The sequence below is a fragment of the Cetorhinus maximus genome, chromosome 9 (genome assembly GCF_964194155.1).
Source record: "Cetorhinus maximus chromosome 9, sCetMax3.hap1.1, whole genome shotgun sequence".
Classification (NCBI taxonomy): domain Eukaryota; kingdom Metazoa; phylum Chordata; class Chondrichthyes; order Lamniformes; family Cetorhinidae; genus Cetorhinus; species Cetorhinus maximus.
Genome location: NC_135887.1, coordinates 35,971,840 through 35,991,030, shown reverse-complemented (window position 1 = coordinate 35,991,030; position 19,191 = coordinate 35,971,840). Strand labels below are relative to the sequence as shown.

Genomic DNA, 19,191 nt, shown 5'->3' with positions numbered 1-19,191 from the left:
AAATTCTTTGAAGATAGTCTTTTCATGTAAACTGTTATCATTGTTTACTCCAACACTAATTGCCTGAAACAAGGCTTCCGGAATCAAATGATTTTGATATTTTTGAAGGGCAAGCTTTCTTATTCCCACCATCTATGCTTATTATCCTAGCTACTAAAGTTACCCCTTAATCGATCATGGCTAACGTCATTGTTGTCACTTATTCCCTTGCACAAGCACGTTTCATCTACAACACATAGGGTGTGAATTTCATCTCTCCAGCATAAAGAAACTGATCCCCCTCTGGAGGGGGGTGTGGACTGTGCTGGCAGCCATTTTTGGCATGGTCCATGCAGCGTGCTATCTTGAGAAGGGTGTTCCCATGGGTTTCCCCTGCATGCATTAGAATTAAGCAGTGCTTTCCTGATGTCCCATAGCCCTACTGGCTGATGTGATGCTCATTGCTCAAATTTGGATCATGCATGTCCATTGTATGAATTTGTGCATCACTCACCAAGAATCAGGCATTCAGCTACAAGAAGGGTCCAACAGTGGTGTAATTTAAAGCATCAGGCACCCAGTTTACAGGTAAGGGGATTTTTAAGAGCTTTTGCTGTTGCAAAGTGTCCATGGAATGTTGCTGGAGCTTTTGTGGTGAGTTCCAGTATTTGGCATGGGGGTTTGCTGCATCCTCACAGGGAGGGCAGATAAATAGGTCACCTATACACCAAAAGGTTTCAGCAATAATGGGGGATGTGGTTGCAATGCCTCTGGGTCCACTGCATGACAGGGAGATGGAGCAGAGGCTACACAGAAGACTAACTCTGTGCAATGCCCTCTGCCAAGCTCCTTGACAGTGACAGGAGGCTGTCTGGCAGTCCAGCCAATGTACCCAGCATCTCGGTATGCATGCCCATCAATATTTTTCTCTATTCCACCAATTGAAGTCTTTCTCTGACTCCCCTGTGGCAGGACTGGTCTGTGTCCTCACCGTCCAGTGAGCAATAACAATAAAACAGAAAATGCTTGAAATATCAGCAGACCTTGGAAGCATCCTTGAAGAACTGATGAAAGGTCACAGGCCTGAAACATTATACATCTCCACAGATGCTGCCAGACATGCTGAGTATTTCCAGCATTTTCTGTTTTTATTTCAGACTTCCAGCACCTGCAGTATTTTGCTTTTGAGCCACACTTCACACCGGGCCTGATTGCAGCTCACTGAAGCCTGGTGACTCCCAAATGCAGATCCCTACAAGGTACATGCAGGGCCAGTACCTGAACTGGTGGCTGTGAGTGCCAGATCAGGTGAAAGGCCCTTCTTCATAAGTGGTGTGGTGTTGCTCTCTCCTCTCCACCTGGGGATGCTGCAACTGGGCAGGCAGCATTTTTTGGACATCTGAAAGCTTAAAACCAGAGCGAAAAGTTTGAGGTTAGGGAAGTGGAGTCAGGTGGGAAGCAAGAGGTTCATGATCACACCATTACAGATGCTCAATATGCCAGATAGCAAGATGAGGATGATCTGAGAGTTGAGCAGGGGCATAAGGCAAGGCAGGAACATACCATCATGCTGAATGCTCTCAGTGACATTGGATGTCACTAGCTCTTTTACAGACAGCCCCATGATGTGAAGAGCCATCTCCTCCGTAGGCCTCAGGAGATGCAGGTGTTCTTTTCCCAGGCTGGCTCTTTTCTGCTCCCTTCTATTGTGTGCCACTTTGTCCTGCAAGAGAGAGGGAAGAATGCCAGTGATTCTGTTGCTCTGTGTTTGGGTGATGTACCATAGCTGAATGGCTGGTGATATATAAGGGCAATGAAGCGGGTGTGAGGCTGGCATTATTTGTGTAAGTATTTGTTTAGCCTGAGTCCTGAGTGTTCAGGGTTGCTGATAGCTGAAGGTCTGGTGCATCGAGCAGCATGAGAGGCTGGTGGAGGGTTGGATAGGAGATGTCATTTGAAGATGTACTCAGTAACCATGACCACCACATGAGGTCATTAAGACTTCTTGTGGCTGTGGTGTCAGATCCTTGGGTCCAGATGCAAGGAATTGACATCCTTGGCTGCCTTCATGTTCACAACCTTAAGGATCTCCTGGGCCTCCGCAGAACCAAGCTATATCCCTTCCTGTACACCTCCACCACTGCATCCATGGTCCTGGAGCCCCCTTTCTGCACAGGTGTTCAATTTTCCTTGTTTAGAATTGCAGCAATAGCATTCAGAAACAACCTCCTGTCATTTAGTTCAGCTTCCATTTATGAGGGACAGACTGCCTTTAAATACAGAAGCCTGTCTGCACCATGTGCAAGAGCACAACACCATTTGGTTCCCTGCTGAGCACAGAGGCAGCTGACAATGTGGAGCTGTTTGGCCCCACACTACATTCATCAAAATTAATTGCGCAAAATTTGTGCGCTGCTGACCTCTACTGGAATCATGGGGCAGGATGCAAATCATGACCCTGATGCCCAATTATCGACACTATCCATTTTTTAGCCCACAGACCCTAAATGCAGAAGACAAGTTATGTTTCCTTCTCATGACATTTCAAGGCCATTCTATTTACCTTGGAAGACCTGTAGCTCAAAGATACTAAAAATTTGATATCAAACCTTAACTCCCCAAGATGTCCAATAAATAACTCTTGTGTCCATGTAGATGCAAAAAATTAATTATGTTTATCAGCTGAAATAATTGCCAGTCAACATCAGCTGCATTGTAGAACCTCGAAGATTGTGCGGATAACAGTAAACATATATTGTTTTCAAAACGTTTTTTGGATGTCCTTTCTTCACGAGACATTTAAGGTGTGGTATTGACTCCTAATTTGTCACTCTGGTTGTTATTGCAGGTGTTGGTGGTCAGTATGGATACCCAGCAGGTAAAGATATACTATCCTAACCTATATCTAATTTAATATTAACGCTTACAAATTGTAGTATATTTAAAATAAATGGCTAAAAACACATCCTATACATAAGGAAGTTGGAATATATCCCATTTCCCATCAATTGCATTACAAATGAATGTAGAATTATGTAGATAAAATGACTATAAACAGGAAATAATCGAGCCTTGGTCATGTTGTTAATTCATTCGCTCATTTCTAGCCTAGAATTATTAAACAACATCAGAGATCATTGGGTGATTACAATGAGCTGGTTAATGGAATACTGGACAAAATATTCCATGGGATTTAGCAGCCGAAATCTTGGAACATTGCTACCCCCTAGAGTTACTGACTATAGTCCCAAGTTCGTGACTAGGTTTCTGGAGTTAGTAAGTGGAATCCTGGATCATTGGACGAGGGTTAAGTAGTTTAATTAATTTGGTTTAAGCAAGTTTCTCAGTTGATAACATTGCTGGTCCTTTGTCAGAGGTTCTTGTTCAAGCCATACTCTGGGATTTGAACATCATAATACATGGAGACAATTCAGTCAAGTCCAGAATTGAAGGACTGCTACAGCATGGGAGGTATCAGCCTTTGGACGTGATGTTAAAATGAGGTCCTATATGCCTGTTCAGGCATATTTTAAAGAAAAGAGTGCAGCCAGTGTTCTGGCCAACATTCTGCCCATGAGTAGCACCACCAAAAACAGAATAATTGGTCACGTATCTAATTTGTTTCTGGAACATTACTGTATGCAAATTAGTTGCTGCATTTCTGGCAAAAAATAGTGATTACACTTCCCAGGTAATTCATTTACTCTGACATGCTTTGGGACATTCTGGGGACGAGAAACGCAACACATTCTTTCTAATTATTACATTTATGAATATTCATATTTGCATAATACACACAAATACGAACCAAGGTTTTCTTTTACTAAAATGTGATGCTCCTGTTTCTTGAAATGTGATGTGCCTTAAATAGGTATGGTAAGCTACTTTGATTCAGTTATTGTCAGCATGGAATAAGTCAGATAGATTCATGTCCTTATCTCCACCTCTCTACCTCCAGTGCTAATTTTAAGACCCACCTCTCTGATCAGGTTTTTGGTAACCCCTTTGAATATCTCGTCCTTTGGTTCAGCGCCTATTATTTTGAATTGGCGTGTTTCTCTATGTTGAAGGCACTGAATAAACTCAAACTATAGTTAACTAACAATAAAGACATTGACCCAAATCTTCTGGTCTCCAAATTGTTGGAGATCGTTTGCATGACTGAAGGTGCATGTTGGGACCCTTTGGAAGTCCTGACACATTGACCTACGTCGGAATTGCCTGGGACATTTCAATTTCTGATGGGCAATTTTCTTGCTCCCCAGGACACTCCACAAATGTCTCTGGCTCTGAACTAGAGTTGGAGACTTCTGACAGTTCAGCAGTACTTACCCAGATAGTTACCCAGGAAATGTTAGACATTAACTCCTGTGTAACTACAGAACACCCTCCCAATCACTCACATGAACCCGACCCAACATCCCCGACTCAATCCGACCAACCCCTGACCTCCTGACTACATTTGTGACCCAAAGCAACTACCTCCCCCACCAACTACCACCTCACCCACCTACCACCTCACACACCTAACACTTCACTTATCTGCCACCTCACCCAACTACAACCTTACCACCTGCCACCCTACCCACCTACAACCTCACCAACCTACCCCTACCCACTTAACCACCCTACCCACCTAGGCACTCCATCTCTACCCATTCACTTATTCACCCACTCACCTTTTCATCCATTTACTAACATTCAAACTGGACATTTAAACTTACCATATGGCAGCTAGTGCCATAAAAAGAGAATGTGTCCTGTCTTCCCCCCACCGGAAAGTCAGGCTTGGAAGGTCCCAGAGAAATGCGTAGCAGTGTTAAGTCAGGAGGGATGTTCGAGCAGAGCGGCAATCTGACTATGATTGCTGCTCCTCAAAAGATATGAGCCTCTAATCATTGGTAATTATCAGAAAGATTGAGCACCAGCCAACCAGTTTATATATGCCCTCCTAAAGCCTGTTTCTTAACTCCTCACTGTTTATTACATTTCCTAGTTTAGTGTCATCTGCAAACTTCAAAACGATGCCTTGTGTACGTGTTGTTTGATTATGATTTTATTTTAAATTTGCTCTTCCAATCTTTTTAGCATTATTACTGCTTTATATATAGTCCTGTAAAGATTTGGGAACTGCATTATAAACTTTTTCTTCAAAACATCAGCTGTTTTGTGTTCGGATATCCCAGAGAACATATCATGCAGTTTTCTGATTTGCTCTACGAATAAAATTAGTTTTAACACAGTAAAACAACATTGTGGTGTATACCGCAAATGTAACACTGCTCTTCAAGAAAGGAAGAAGAGAGAAAATGCAAGCCAGTAAGCCTGACATCAGTTGTTGGGAAAATGCAGGAATGTATTATTAGGGAATTTTTACTGATGCACTTAAATCATTGTATGATTAGCCAGAGTCAGCATGGTTTAGTTTAAGGGATATTGTGTTTGACAAACTTATTATAGCTTTTGAGGATTTAACTGGCAGGCAGATAAAGGGGATCTAGTTTTAGTATACTTAGATTTCCAAAAGGCATCGATAAGTGCCACACGATAGGTTAATATGTAAGATCATAGAATGGCTACAGCAGAGAAAGAGGCCATTTAGCCCATTGGGTGTGTGCCAACTCCCTATGGGAGCAACTCAGCTAGTCCTCACCCTGCCTTTTTCCTGGAGCCTTGTTAATGTTTTCTTTTCAGATAATTATCCAATTCCCATTTGAAAGCCATGATTGTATCGGCCTCCGTCACATTCTCAGGGATCCTAATCACTTATGTGTAAAAACATGCTTTTCCTCATATTGTCTCTGGATCTTTTGCAAATCACTTTAAATCGATGTCGTCTGGTTCTCGAATGTTTCACCAGCTGGAACCATTTCTCTCTATCTACTCTATCTAGACCCCTCATGAATTTGAACACTTCTATGAAATCTCCATTCAACCCTCTCTAAGAAGAACAACCTCAGCTTCTCCAACCTATCCATGTAACTGAAGCTCCTCATCCCTGGAATATTTCCTGCACCTCCCTAAAGCCTTCTATTCATTCCTAAAATGCAGTGCCCAGGATTGGACACAATACACCAGTTGAGTCCACACCAGAGTTTTATAAAACTTCATCATAACTTCCTTTTGTATGCTATGCCTCTATAAAGCTCAGGATCCGAGTTGTCTTTTAACCCACTTTCTCAACCAGCCCTTCCACTTTCAATGATTTGTGTACATGTACCCCTAGTCACTCTGTTCCTAAACACCCTTTAAAATTATTTTATATTTTCTTTCCATGGACATGATGGGCCGAAGGGCCTGTTTCTGTTCTGTATAACTCTGTGACTCTATGACTCTAAGAAAGTAAATGGTACGTTGGCCTTCATTGCAAAAGGACTTGAGTACAGGAGCAAGGATGTTTTACTGCAGCTGTACAGGGCCTTGGTGAGACTGCACCTGGAGTATTGTGTTCAGTTTTGGTCTCCTTACCCAAGAAAGGATATACTTGCCATTGAGGGAGTGCAGCGAAGGTTCACCAGACTGATTACTGGGATGGCAGGATTGTGGTATGAGGAGAGATTGAGCAACAAGGCTTGTATTCACTGGAGTTTAGAAGAATGACAGGAGATCTCATTGAAACATATAAAATTCTGCCAGGGATGGATGCTGGGATGATATTTCCTCTGTTAGGGGGATCCATATCAAGAAGTCACAGTCTCAGGATATGGGGTAGACCATTTAGAGCTGAGATGAGGAGAAACATTTTCACTCATAGGGTGGTGAACCTATGGAATTCTCTACCACAGAACTCCTTATTGGATTGATGAGTGGCTATCTTATATTTTTGTCCCCTAGTTTTGGACTCCTCCATAACATCTTCTCTACATCTGCCCTCTCAAACTCCTTCATAATTTTAAACTATATGTCACCACTTAGCTTTTGCTTTTCTAGAGAAAGGAACCCCAGTCTTCTTTTTAAAAAATGCTTATTTGTTCTTTTAGATTGGAAGACAGATACCATCACACGCTATGCTTGCCCACATTTAATCCCATGCATGGAAATTGATTTCATTATCTGAGTTTTCTTCTTGTTTCTGATAGGATATGGTGGCTTTGGAGTAGGAGTACCTGTTGGTTATCCAGTTCTCTCTCCTAAACTACCAGGTGCGTACAGTGCATTTTTTCTTCATATGTAATAGTGCAATTGACCATGTAGAGGAGAATGTGAGGGGTATAGATCTAGCAGAGTTGGAGAAGTTGAGGCTAGATTCCAGTAGAGTGGCAAATTATCTTGATTTGGAAATAAGAGATGAAATTGGACTTGTAAGCACCCTTTTTTTGTGCACTGTGAATGCCCCTAGTGCTCCAAAATGGCATCCATTGCACACATGCACACTTGTTGGGTGAGTCACACCACAAGCCATATTAGTGCAGGCATTAGAGTGTTCACAGTGGCCACTCACCATATGCCAAGATAATGATGTCAATCAGCATACAGCACTGATTTGGCACCTGCAATGCCATTTTGGAGCTTAACAGTCCAGCCAACTAATCTCACACACCTGTTCAGCAACTGAAAGGATCCTCTAATAGTTATATTTAAAGAGATCAACTTCTTATAGATTAGTAGCTGGTTAATTTATTCTTCTGTTGCTACGATTCTACGAGTGTTTAGTGCTTTCTATAGGGGTTGTTTCAAGTTGCAAAAGTCTACTGAGACTCAACCATGATGCAGCATCTGAGGGTTAATGGAATAGCAATAGGGCATTTTGCAAATTCCTCCTATCACACAATGCTGCATTATGACTATACCGTGGCTATGCTTTCAGTTTTGCTACATTTTACAGCTGATTTTCAGACTCTGTGCTGGGTGTAATCCAATCCAATTTGGATTTTATTGTTGAATTGTATTACTGACATTATTATTATATTGCAGGTGGCTATGGGATCCCATATAGTGCTGGTAGGTTTTTTCTTCTAATTGATTTTACTATGTTGTAACAGATTTTAATCGTGCAATTTCATTATTCTTGGTGCAAGAACACAATGCTGATATTACCACGTCTACAAAATTAAAAGATGATGGTGGAATGCTATTCATAGAAATTCTGTGCATATGTAGGGTTCCCAATGCTAAACTTTTTGAGGAGAATTCAACACCATTAAAGATTATGGAAGCAACTCCACTGCTGTCACTAGGCTTATTTAGCATATTAATACACACACACTAATGGAGAAGTCTAAGGAATAGTAAATCATATGTTAGCAACTTCCTAACGTGTGTGGCTGGCAGATAAGGCCTCATTCCAGTAGCATGAATTTGGAAAATTACTTCTGACACTTGTAATTGCATTTCTGGGTGTTCTTAGTTAAAATGGGCATAATGGCCCAAATACCCCTGTGCCCAGATCGTTGGAGACCAGATGTATGACGGAAGATGCGTGTTAGGACCCTGCGAAAGTCTTGACGCATGGACCCACATGAGAATTGCCCAGGGAGATTAAACTTCCATTGGGCAATCACTTTGCTGCCCAGAACTCTGAGCAAATGTTTCCAACTCTGAATCAGAGGGCAGAATTTTCAAGTCAGCGGGTGGGCACGCGCTCGGCCTGCTTGAGTGTAAAATAGCATGTGATGACGTCAGGCAAGCGTCCTGACATCATCCCGCACTCGCACGATATTTCGGTCGGCAGGCGCATGCAAAAGTCAGAAGCGTGCCCGCCGACAATTAAGGGGGCAATTAAGACCATTAAAGTTGTAATTGTCCCCGATTTTCCATGGCCCGTCCAACTTAACGTTTGGTGGATGGGCCAATTGGCCATTGCATTTTTCATGAAACCTCATCCAAGGGCGGGATGAGGTTTCCATTATTAAATTTTTAAAAAACTATGGACAGAATTTTTATATTGTATATGTTCAGGTGACTGTTCCTGATGCTTGGACATTTTTGTTCTGATTTTAAAATCTTTATTTAATACTTTTGAAGTCTTCAGCTCCCTGAGGCAGCTCTCTGCCTTCAAGGAGCTTTCATTCCGCGCTCGCTGGCGCTCACGTCAGCGCCTGCTCTCTTCCCGCCCCCACTCCGGCAGCGCTGAGCATTTCAGCGCGTGCTTCACACTGGCTGGCGTTAATTGGCCAGCCAGCATGAAATCACAGTCGGGAATAGATCGCGGTTAGCGGTCTGTTCCCCCTCTGCTCCTGGACCCACCGATCGCGCCCGCCGGCCAACCTGAAAGTTCTGCCCAGAGACTTGGGACTGATCCACAGTACTTAGATGGATAGTTACCCAGGAAATGTTAGACAGTTTAAAACCTTGTCTACCACCTGGATAACTCCACAACTGACCTCCCGCTCCACCCCACCACCACCAACACCAATCACTCATCCTGACCACCCGACTGCCCCCCCGCCAAGACCCGACTAATCCTCGAACATCCAAATACCCCCCCGACCTGACTACACACTCACCCACCTACCCGCTCACCCACTTACCCATTTAATCACCAACCCACCTCACCCACTCATTCGCCTACCCACCTCACGCACTTCCCTACTCACCCACCTCCCCACTTACCCACCTATTCACCCACTCACACACCTCACCCACCTATCCGCTCATCCATCTAAATCACCTCACCCACTCACCCCGTGCCCACCTCCCCACATACTCACCTCACGTTATCGCACCTACCAACTCACCCACCTCACCCGCCCATCCACCTCATCCGCCTACCAACTTACCCGCCAATCCACTCACTCACCTCACCCACCTAACCCACCTCACCAGCCAGCCCACCTCACCCGCCAATCCACTCACCCACGTACCCATTCACTCATCCATTCACTAACATTCATTAAAAGGCTTGGGGCAGAATTTTGCCCTTGGCGCGTAGATTTAGCGGGGGTGGGCGAGTGCGGTTGGGAAGCCAACCGCCGCCCGCAATCAGGGCCGGAAGGCAATTAAGGCCCGCCCAGCATGAGACAAGAGTGGCAGCTCTGAGTGTTGCCTGTGTGGGCTCTGGGGGGGCGATGCGAGCTGGGTGAGCACAAACTTCGTGCATGCACACAGGTGCGCACTTCATAATCTCCCTGAGGCATCTCGATGAACTGATTTTTTAAAAAATTAAAGATTTTTATAAATGTTATGAAACATGTCCCCTCTGTCACATGAGCAGGGACATGTTATTAATGAAAAAACAATGTTTACATTTGATATTTATTTGCTTTTAGAAACCTCATCCTGCCCGTGGATGAGGTTTCCAAAAAAGTGCAAAGGCCGCTTGGCTTTTTTGCCTGCCCACCAGCCTTAAGGTTGGATGTCAGAGAAAAGTTTATTGTAATTAACTTTTTAATGGCCTTAATGGGTCTTTTAATTGTTTACAGGCGCGCTGCCGACTCAGGCGTGTGTCCGCCGACCAAAATATCACGCGAGTGTGCGATGACATCGGGACGCACGCCTGATGTCATCACGCATCATTTTACATTTAGTCGGGTTGGGCATCTGCCCCCCCACCCGCCGAGCTAAAAATTTTACCCTTGACCTTTTAACACTTACCAGAATATGGTAGTTGGTGCAGTAAAAAGGAGGCTTGTCCTCTATTCCTTTGACTCTACTTTGCACCTGGGAGTGCTGCACATTTCTATGACAGCTGGAATCAGAGGATTCTGGAAGAAATGTATAGTAGCGTCGGGTCAGGGAAATCTTCGCACGCAGCAGCCATGTGCACAGCATTGCCACTGTTTGAAAGATTCAGTTCATTAACGAACATAATGACAAAGGGTCTGGCTCTAATTTTTAGATTATGCTGCCAATCCTAGAATCCTAGAGCTCGAGCAGCTCTGGATCTATCCTCGAAGGCCACCTGAAGTATTCCCCAGCTGAAAGCTAGCAGCCTTCCACCAACCATGCTGCAGCCACTGAAGCAGCATTTTTTAGAAGCACCTGGACAGATAAAGGTGTATAGAAGGCAGGCACCAACAGAATACATAACAATGATTGTTGAATTTTGTATGTAATTTGATGACTTGATTTATAAAATTTGTTTGGAATGTTTATTTGGTTGTGGATTGAGACTAAACAGATACTGTGATGCTCAGTGACAGTGGAAAAGTATAGTGTGGGACTGTTGAATAGAGAATTGGGTTTGCAGTTACTAGCATGGCACTCAAGTGAGTTCTTCATATACAGCCTGGCCGGAAAGAGGCTTATAAGGTTGCCTCCTCCCTTTTCCTCTTCCTCCTGCTCCCCTTTCTTGTCCTCATGCTGCTTCTCTTCCTCTTGATCCTCAGGTTCCTGCTGCTGAGCTGCTCACTCTATAACTGGTGGCAATGACCATTCCCTCAAAATTGAATGGTTTCGCTGCATGCAGCAGACCACAACTAATTAGTACTCACTCTGCCAAGCACTGCAGGGCTCTTCCAGTGTGTTCTGGGCAGTGGAAGCATTGTTTCAGCATGCTATTGGTCCACTCTAACAGATTTCATATGGCAACATTGCTTTTGTTGTATACATTCTGCACACATATGTGTGGATTGCTCACTGGTGTCATCAGCCATATGGTCAGCTGATAGCCCTTGTCACCCAGTAGCCATCTTTTGGTTTGTGTTGGTGGCTCAATTGCAGTTGATTCAGTGAATTGCCACAAAATAAAGGTATCATGACTACTGCCAAAATACTGGACATTGACCTGCATAGTTCACTGCCTATGGTAACACACTAGCTGGACATTGAGGGGGTAAAAACACCTTCGCTTTGAGTATAGGGAAGAGTTTACTAGCATTGTTCACAAAGCAATGGGCATGCAGTCATTGGCTTTGGCACTGGCTTCTGCCAGTGCAGACAAGATGGGCTGAAGGGCCTCCTTCTGCACCGTTACAACTCTGATTCTGCAACATGCGTAAGCCTGCAATCCTAGTGAAGCTGCATGTTTGCCGTATTTGCTGCTCTCTGGCAAGACAGACTGAAATGTAATTAGCTCTCAATGAATTGAGAGCACCGCGACATCCCTCATGCAACAGTGGGGGCAAACTGTGAGGTGTTGAAAAATACCTCCAGTTCCAGCCAGGAAAGAGCCAGATACGAAAAGGTTCATTGCCATGGTCACATTCACAGACACAAGCAATGCAGTCTTTGGTTCCTTTGCAAGATTAAAAGAGGGCATTAGCTTGAGCATTGAGCTCCACAAAATGGCACAAGTGTCAAGTCATCCTTGCATGCTGATTAATCTCAAGATCTGCCTGTTCTTCTTACTTCTGGCAGATGCTCCCTATGCGCACAGATGCCTGTACCAATATAGCTTCTATTGCGACTTGCCTTACAAGTGTGCACATATGCAATGGGTGGAATTTTGAATTCTAACTGTATTCGTGGCACACAGGCAATGGGTGCTATCAATCTAATATTGTGAAAAATATGTGCTATGGCAGTCAATGAGACAGTGATGGAATCAACACAAAATAAAAACAGAAAGCACTGGAAAAACTAAGCAGGTATGGTAGCATCTTCACAGAGAGAAACAGAGTTAACATTTTGAGTCCAATATGACTCTTCAGAACTTCAGTCTATATTCATTGCTGACAATGCGGTCTCCTTTACATTGAGGAGGCCAAATGCAGACTGGGCGGCCGCTTTGCGAAATACCTCTATTCAGTCACAAGCATGACCCAGATCTTCTGGTCACTTGCCATTTCAATTCACCACCTTCCTCTCATGCTCACATTTCTATCCTCTGCCTGCTACAATGTTCCAGTGAAGCCCAATGCAAGCTTGATCTCATCTTCCAATTAGGCACTCTACAGCCTTCTGGACTCAAAATTGAATTCAACAATGTCAGACAATAAACTCTGTCTTCCATTTTGTATATGTTTTCTCCCGAATTCCATGTTTCGCTTCAGACTGTTTCAGACCGTTCTGACCTTTATTCTGGTATTAACACCTACTCTGGACCAATGCTTTGATCCCTTACTACTACCATTGCCACTCAGTTCCAAAGAAGAGTCATATCAGACTCAAAATGTTAATCTTGTTTCTCTCTTCCTGACCTGCTGAGTTTTTCCAGCACTTACTCTTTTTATTTGAGATTTCCATCATCCACAGTATTTTACTTTTATGGAATCTGCATAATTGAATTTGCTAGAAAGGCAAGAGCTGTTGCAGCTACCTGTCAACGTTCTGATTCAACTCCAGAGGCAGAATATTAAGCTCGATGGGCGGGCCGAGCGTAAAATGCCACGCGATGACATCAGGCGAGTGTCCCAACGTCATTGAACAGTCCCACGATATTTTGTTTGGTGGGCATGCGCTGGAGTCGGCAGCGTGCCTACCAACAATTTAAAGGCCTGTTAAGACCACTAAAAAGGTAATTAAATTCAAATTTACACTGCCTGTCCAACCTGACGGCAAAAAGGCCAAGCAGCCTTTGCGTTTTTTTAGGAAACCTCATCCATGGGCGGGATGAGGTTTCTTAAAGCAAATAAAAATCAAATTAAAATTTTACACTTGAATTAAAAACATGTCCCTACTCATGTGACAGAGTCACATGAGGGGACATGTTTTATGACATTTTTAATTTCTTTTTTTTTAAAACAGCGCTTCATCTCCCTGAGGCAGCTCTGTGTCTCAGGGAGATTATGAAGCGCTCACTCGCATGCATGCACGAAGTTCACACTCGGCCCACTCGCACCCGCCTGCACAGGTAGCGCTGAGCACTGCCGCTCACGTTTCGCACTGGTGTGAAATCACAGTGTGGTGCTGATCGCGGTCAGCTTGCCAACCGCCCCCACCCGCTCCGCCCGGCCCCGCCGAGCCCACACACCAAGGGCAAAATTCTGCCCCAAGTTTCCACAAATATGAGCAATGAAGCTTCAAGCACTACATCCAAAGAACAACAGTCCATACATCCAAATGTTGAGATACGAAACTAATCATTACTTGCTGAACAAAAATTGCTGGAGTATCCACAGAGCCGGGGAATTCTTTGTTCAGTGAGCTTCTTGTGCTCTCAGTAGCCATCAGGATCTGTTTTCTGAGACTTTCACTCCTGCTACTTTTGTCCTTTTTAGATGCAACCAGTTGTAATGCCATCTAATATACAAATGAATAGGCAGAAATAGTTAAATGAATATTTCCTGTAAATCTATGATAAGTTGCATGTACTCTATGTAGGAGATGGAAATTAATGGGTAAATTCTTTTCTTATTCAACTTTTTCTTGTGATCTTAAAGATCACTGTATTTTGTTACATTTGTTAAAATACCGGAAATGGTCAACAGATTTGGCAGCATTCGTGGCAGAGAGAACTCTGTTTTTAGTACAGATTTCCAGCATTCATAGTATTTTGCTAGTTGGATTTGAGCAATTTGCATTATTATTGAATATTTCAGAAAGAGGGTTTATCTTGAATGAAGTGGTGCAGTTGGTCTTCGTAATATTCACCATTGTTCTACTCTGTATGTAGTTGGTCACTGCTCTGTCATAACTTGTCAATCCTCTATCATTGCAGGTGGATATGCAGCAGCCAAAGCTGCGAAATATGCAGGTAAATTTTCCTACTCTATAAAATGATAAAAGCATCAAAATATTATATAAAGCAGTGTAGAAATAAAGTAATGGTAAAGTAAAGTAATGGAAGATGTCATCAACAGTGCTATCATGCGGCACTTGCTTAGCAATAACCTGCTCACTAATGCCCAGTTTGGGTTCTGCCAGGACCACTCAGCTCCTGAACTCATTACAGTCTTGGTTCAAACATGGACAAAAGAGCTTAACTCAAGAGGTGAGGTGAAAGTGACTGCCCTTGACATCAAGACAGCATTTGACTGAGTGTGGCATCGAGGAGCCCTCACAAAACTGGAGTCAATAAGAATCAGCGGGGAAATTCTCTGCTGATTGGAGTCATATCTAGCACAAAGGGAGATGGTTGTGGTTGTTGGAGGTTAGTCATCTCAGCTCCAGGACATCAATGCAGGAGTTCCTCAGGGTAGTGTCCTCGACCCAACCATCTTCAGCTGCTTCATCAATGAGCTTCCTTCCATCGTAAGGTCAGAAGTGGGGATGGTCAGTGACAATTGTACAATGTTCAGCACCATTCGCGACTCCTCAGATACTGAAGCGCTCCACATCCAAATGCAACGAGACCTGGACAATATCCAGGCTTGGGCTGACAAGTGACAAGTAATATTTACGCCACACAAGTGTCAGGCGATGACCATCTCCAACAAGAGAGAATCCAACCATCGCCCCTTGATGTTCAATGGCATTACTATCACTGAAACCCCCATTATCAACATCCTGGGGATTACCATTGACCAGAAACTGAATTTATAGCCATATAAATACTGTGACTGCAAGAGCAGGTCAGAGGCTATGAACCGTACAACAAGTAACTCACCTCCTGACTCCCTAAAGCCTGTCCAGCATCTACAAGGCACAAGTCAGGAGTGTGATGGAATACTCCCCACTTGCCTGGATGAATGCAGATCCTACAACACTGAAGAATCTAGACACCGTCCAGGACAAAGCAGCCCGCTTGATCGGCATCACATCCACAAACATTCACTCCCTCCACCACCATGCACAGTAGCAGCAGTGTGTACTATCTATAAGATGCACTGCAAGAATTCACCAAGGCCCCTAGGCAGCACCTTCCAAATCCATGACCAGCCACCTAGAAGGACAAGGGCAGCAGATAGATGGGAACACCAGCACCTGGAGGTCCCCCTCCAAGTAACTCACCATCCTGATTTGGAAATATGTCGCTGTTCCTTCACTGTCGCTGGGTCAAAATCCTGGAAATCCCTTCCTAACAGTACTGTGGATCCCACACCACATGGACTACAGAGGTTCAAGAAGGCAGCTCACCACCACCCTCTCAAGGGCAACTAGGGATGGGCAATAAATGCTGGCCCAGCCAGCGAAGCCCACATCCCGTGAATGAATAAAAAAAATAATATTCTTTATAAGAATGTGACCAAAGCGAATGCTGGAACAGACTCAAGAGGCAGAGTGGTCTTCTCCTTTATCTATGTTTGGGCCCTTGCTGTTACTCACTGGTGCATTTAGTCATGAAAGCTTAGTGCCATGTAGCACTACTTGTTTTATTAACAGTGATGGAACATTTATAGACATGCTGGAAGATTTGCAATACTGTTGTCTCTGGTCTCAATACCACCCAATGGTTATACAAAGCTTTCAGATGACACAAAACTCAAAATGTAATAAACAATGAGGAGGATAGTAACAGATATCAGGGGGCACACTGATGAAATGGGCAGGCAGATGGCAGATGGAATTTAACCAAAGAACTGAGAACCTAGTGGCATACCCACAGAAATTTTGGAAGGCAGTAGGACAAGTTGAGAAAACTATTTTAAAAAAAAGATTTTGGAATCCTTGGTTGGAATTTCACCAGGCCACTTAGAACAGGCTGGGAGGTGATTGGTGAGGGGTGTGGGATGACAGGGGGTGTAATATCCAAATGGAACACTTTGGATTGGAAATCCAACATCCTTATTTCACTTCCAGATTTTGCCAACAGCAGCAAACATGGAGGCTTCACACACTGATGCAGTGAGATGGCAATTAAGGCATTTAAAAGGCCAAATAAGTGGAATTTAGATGTATTTCTGATTTTACTGATGACACACAAAAACCATGGGGTTTCAGACCTTTGCATAGTTAAAGGAGGTAGCAAGGAAGTGGGAGCTAGCGCCGGTTCTCTCAGCTGTCCATCAAGAGAGCCAGCATACTGTGCCAGGGATGGTGGTGCACAGTGGGCATAGCCACACTGCAGGGGCAGGATTTTACCATCGGCGAGTGAGGACGGGGCCCACTCGCTGACGCATAAAATGACGCACGGTGACGTCAGGCGGAACTCCCAATGTCACCGCGCCCCATTTAAGTTTTCAGGAAGGCAGGGGCGCAGCAAAATCAGCTGCCCGCCCGCCGACCTGTCAATGGCCAATTGAGGCCATTGACAGAGCAATTAAAGTCATTAGTGGACCTGCCCGTCCAACCTTAAGGTTGGCGGGGAGGCCAGGAGCCCCAGCGGGAAGTGGAAAAAACATGAAACCTCATCCACAGGAGGGATGAGGTTTCATGTAGGGTTTTAAAAGTTTTAATAAAGTTTTTTTGGAAATTATGAACATGTTTCAACTCATGTGACATTGTCACATGAGGGGGCATGTAAGGGAATTTTTTTTTCTATTTTTAATATTTTTGAAAGTAGAGGCAATCTTCCTGAGGCAGCACTTAGCCACAGGGAGACGAGTGCGCTCTTTTGTGCGCATGCGCGAAAGAGCATACTCTCGATTTTGGGATTAACCCCCCCCCCGCCCGCACAGTGAGCGCAACCTTCAGTCCCATTAAGCTCTCCAATGCAACCTTTTACTAATACTAATTTCCTTCAATTCCTCATTTTCCCTAGTCCCTGTGGAATCTCTAATTCTGGGAGATTTCTTGTATCTTCCTCAGTGAAGACACACACAAAATAATCATTTTGATTCTCTGCCATTTCTCTATTCCCCATTATAAATCCTCCTGATTCAGCCTGTGATGGACCCACATTTGTCTCAGCCAAGTATTTCCTTTTTAAGTACCTATAGAAATCCGTTTTTATGCTTTTTGCTACTTTACATTAATATTCTATTCTCCCTTTCTTTATCAATTTCTTGGTCCTTCTTTGCTATATTCTAAAATCCTCCCAATCCTCAGGTTTACTACTATTTCTGGCAACTTTATAAGCCTTTTTAAAAAACCTTATACAATCCTTAACTTCATTTATTAGCCATGTGACTGACTTTTCTTTTTGGGTTTGTGTGCCTTAAAGGAATGCATAGTTGCTGTAAATTGTGCACTAATTCTTTAAAGACTATCCATTGCCTGTGTACCAACATCCCTTTTAATGTATTTTCCCAATCCACAGCAGCCAATTTGCCCCTCATACCTTCATAATTTCCTTTGTTCAATTTAACCCCCTGGCTTCAGATTGAACAACCTCACTTTCAAACATAATGTAAAATTCTACCATATTAAGTTCACTCATATCTAAAGGTTCTTTTACAACAAGATTATTAATTAGCCCTTGCTCATTGCATATTACTAGATCTAAAATAGCCTGTCCTCAAGTTGGTTCCTCAACATACTGCTCTAGAAAACCTTCCCGAACACACTCCAGAAACTTGTCCTCCACAGCATTAGTGCTCATTAGGTTTACCCAGTCTATATGCAGATTGAAGTCACCCATGATTACTGCATTACCCATGCTACATGCTTCACTAATCTCCTGATTAATACCATGCCCCACACAATCACCACTGTTTGGTGGCCTATAAATGACTCCTGCCAATGTTTGTTGTCCCTTGCTGTTTCTTAGCTCCACCCAAACAGATTCCACATTTTTTTTCCCGATCTGAGATCCTCCCTTACCAATGTAGTGATCCCATCCCTTATTATCAGTGCAACACCACCCCCTTTTCCTTTTTGCCTGTCCTTCCTAAATATCGAATATCCCTGAATATTCAGTTCCCAGTCTTGGTCACCCTGTAGCCACATTTTCATAATGGCAATTAGATCATACCTATTTACCTCTATTTGTGCTTTTAAATCATCTACCTTGTTGCAAATGCTGCATACATTCAGGTAGAGTGCCCTTAACATTAATTTTTTGACATTATTCTGCATTCTAAGCCTAGTTGATGCTCGTCTTTGTTCCGCCTGCCTTCTAATTTTGCTTGCTAATTTTCTACTTCCTGTTACCAGTTTTATTTCCTTCCAATTTGAGCTACCCCTCAGGTTCCCACCCCCTGACAAGCTAGTTTAAACCCTCCCCAACCACACTAGCAAATTTCCCTGCGAGGATATTAATCCCAGTTCTGTTAAATTGTAACCGGCCCAACTAATACAGTTCCAACTACCCCAGAACCAGTCCCAATGCCTCAGGAACCCGTTGCCCTCCCTCCTACACCAATTCTCCAGCCACGTGTTCCATCAATCAAGTCTCCTATCTCTATGCTCACTAGCATGTGGCACTGGGAGAAATCCTGCGATCACTGCTCTTAAATCCCTGTTTTTTTAATTTCCTTCCTAACTCCCTAAAATCTGCTTTCAGGGCCTCATCCCTCTTCCTCCCTATGTCATTGGTGCCAATGTGGACCATGACCTCTGGCTGTTCGCCTTCCCCCAGAAGGATGTCCTGCAGCCGCTCTGTGACATCCTTGACCCTGACACCAGGGAGAT

The 19,191-nt window shown here is 43.7% G+C and overlaps 1 protein-coding gene across 26 annotated transcripts in view; it reads left to right on the top strand.

Annotated features, from left to right (window-relative positions):
• LOC144684561 (uncharacterized) overlaps positions 1-19,191 on the top strand; it is a 336,148-nt gene that overhangs the window by 103,177 nt on the left and 213,780 nt on the right. For all 26 annotated transcript variants that reach the window (XM_078548502.1, XM_078548509.1, XM_078548490.1 and 23 more), the window contains exons 7-10: positions 2,828-2,857; positions 7,059-7,121; positions 7,894-7,920; positions 14,459-14,494. In XM_078548502.1, coding sequence (XP_078404628.1) covers positions 2,828-2,857; positions 7,059-7,121; positions 7,894-7,920; positions 14,459-14,494 — 156 coding nt within the window. The remainder of the gene's footprint in view (positions 1-2,827; positions 2,858-7,058; positions 7,122-7,893; positions 7,921-14,458; positions 14,495-19,191) is intronic.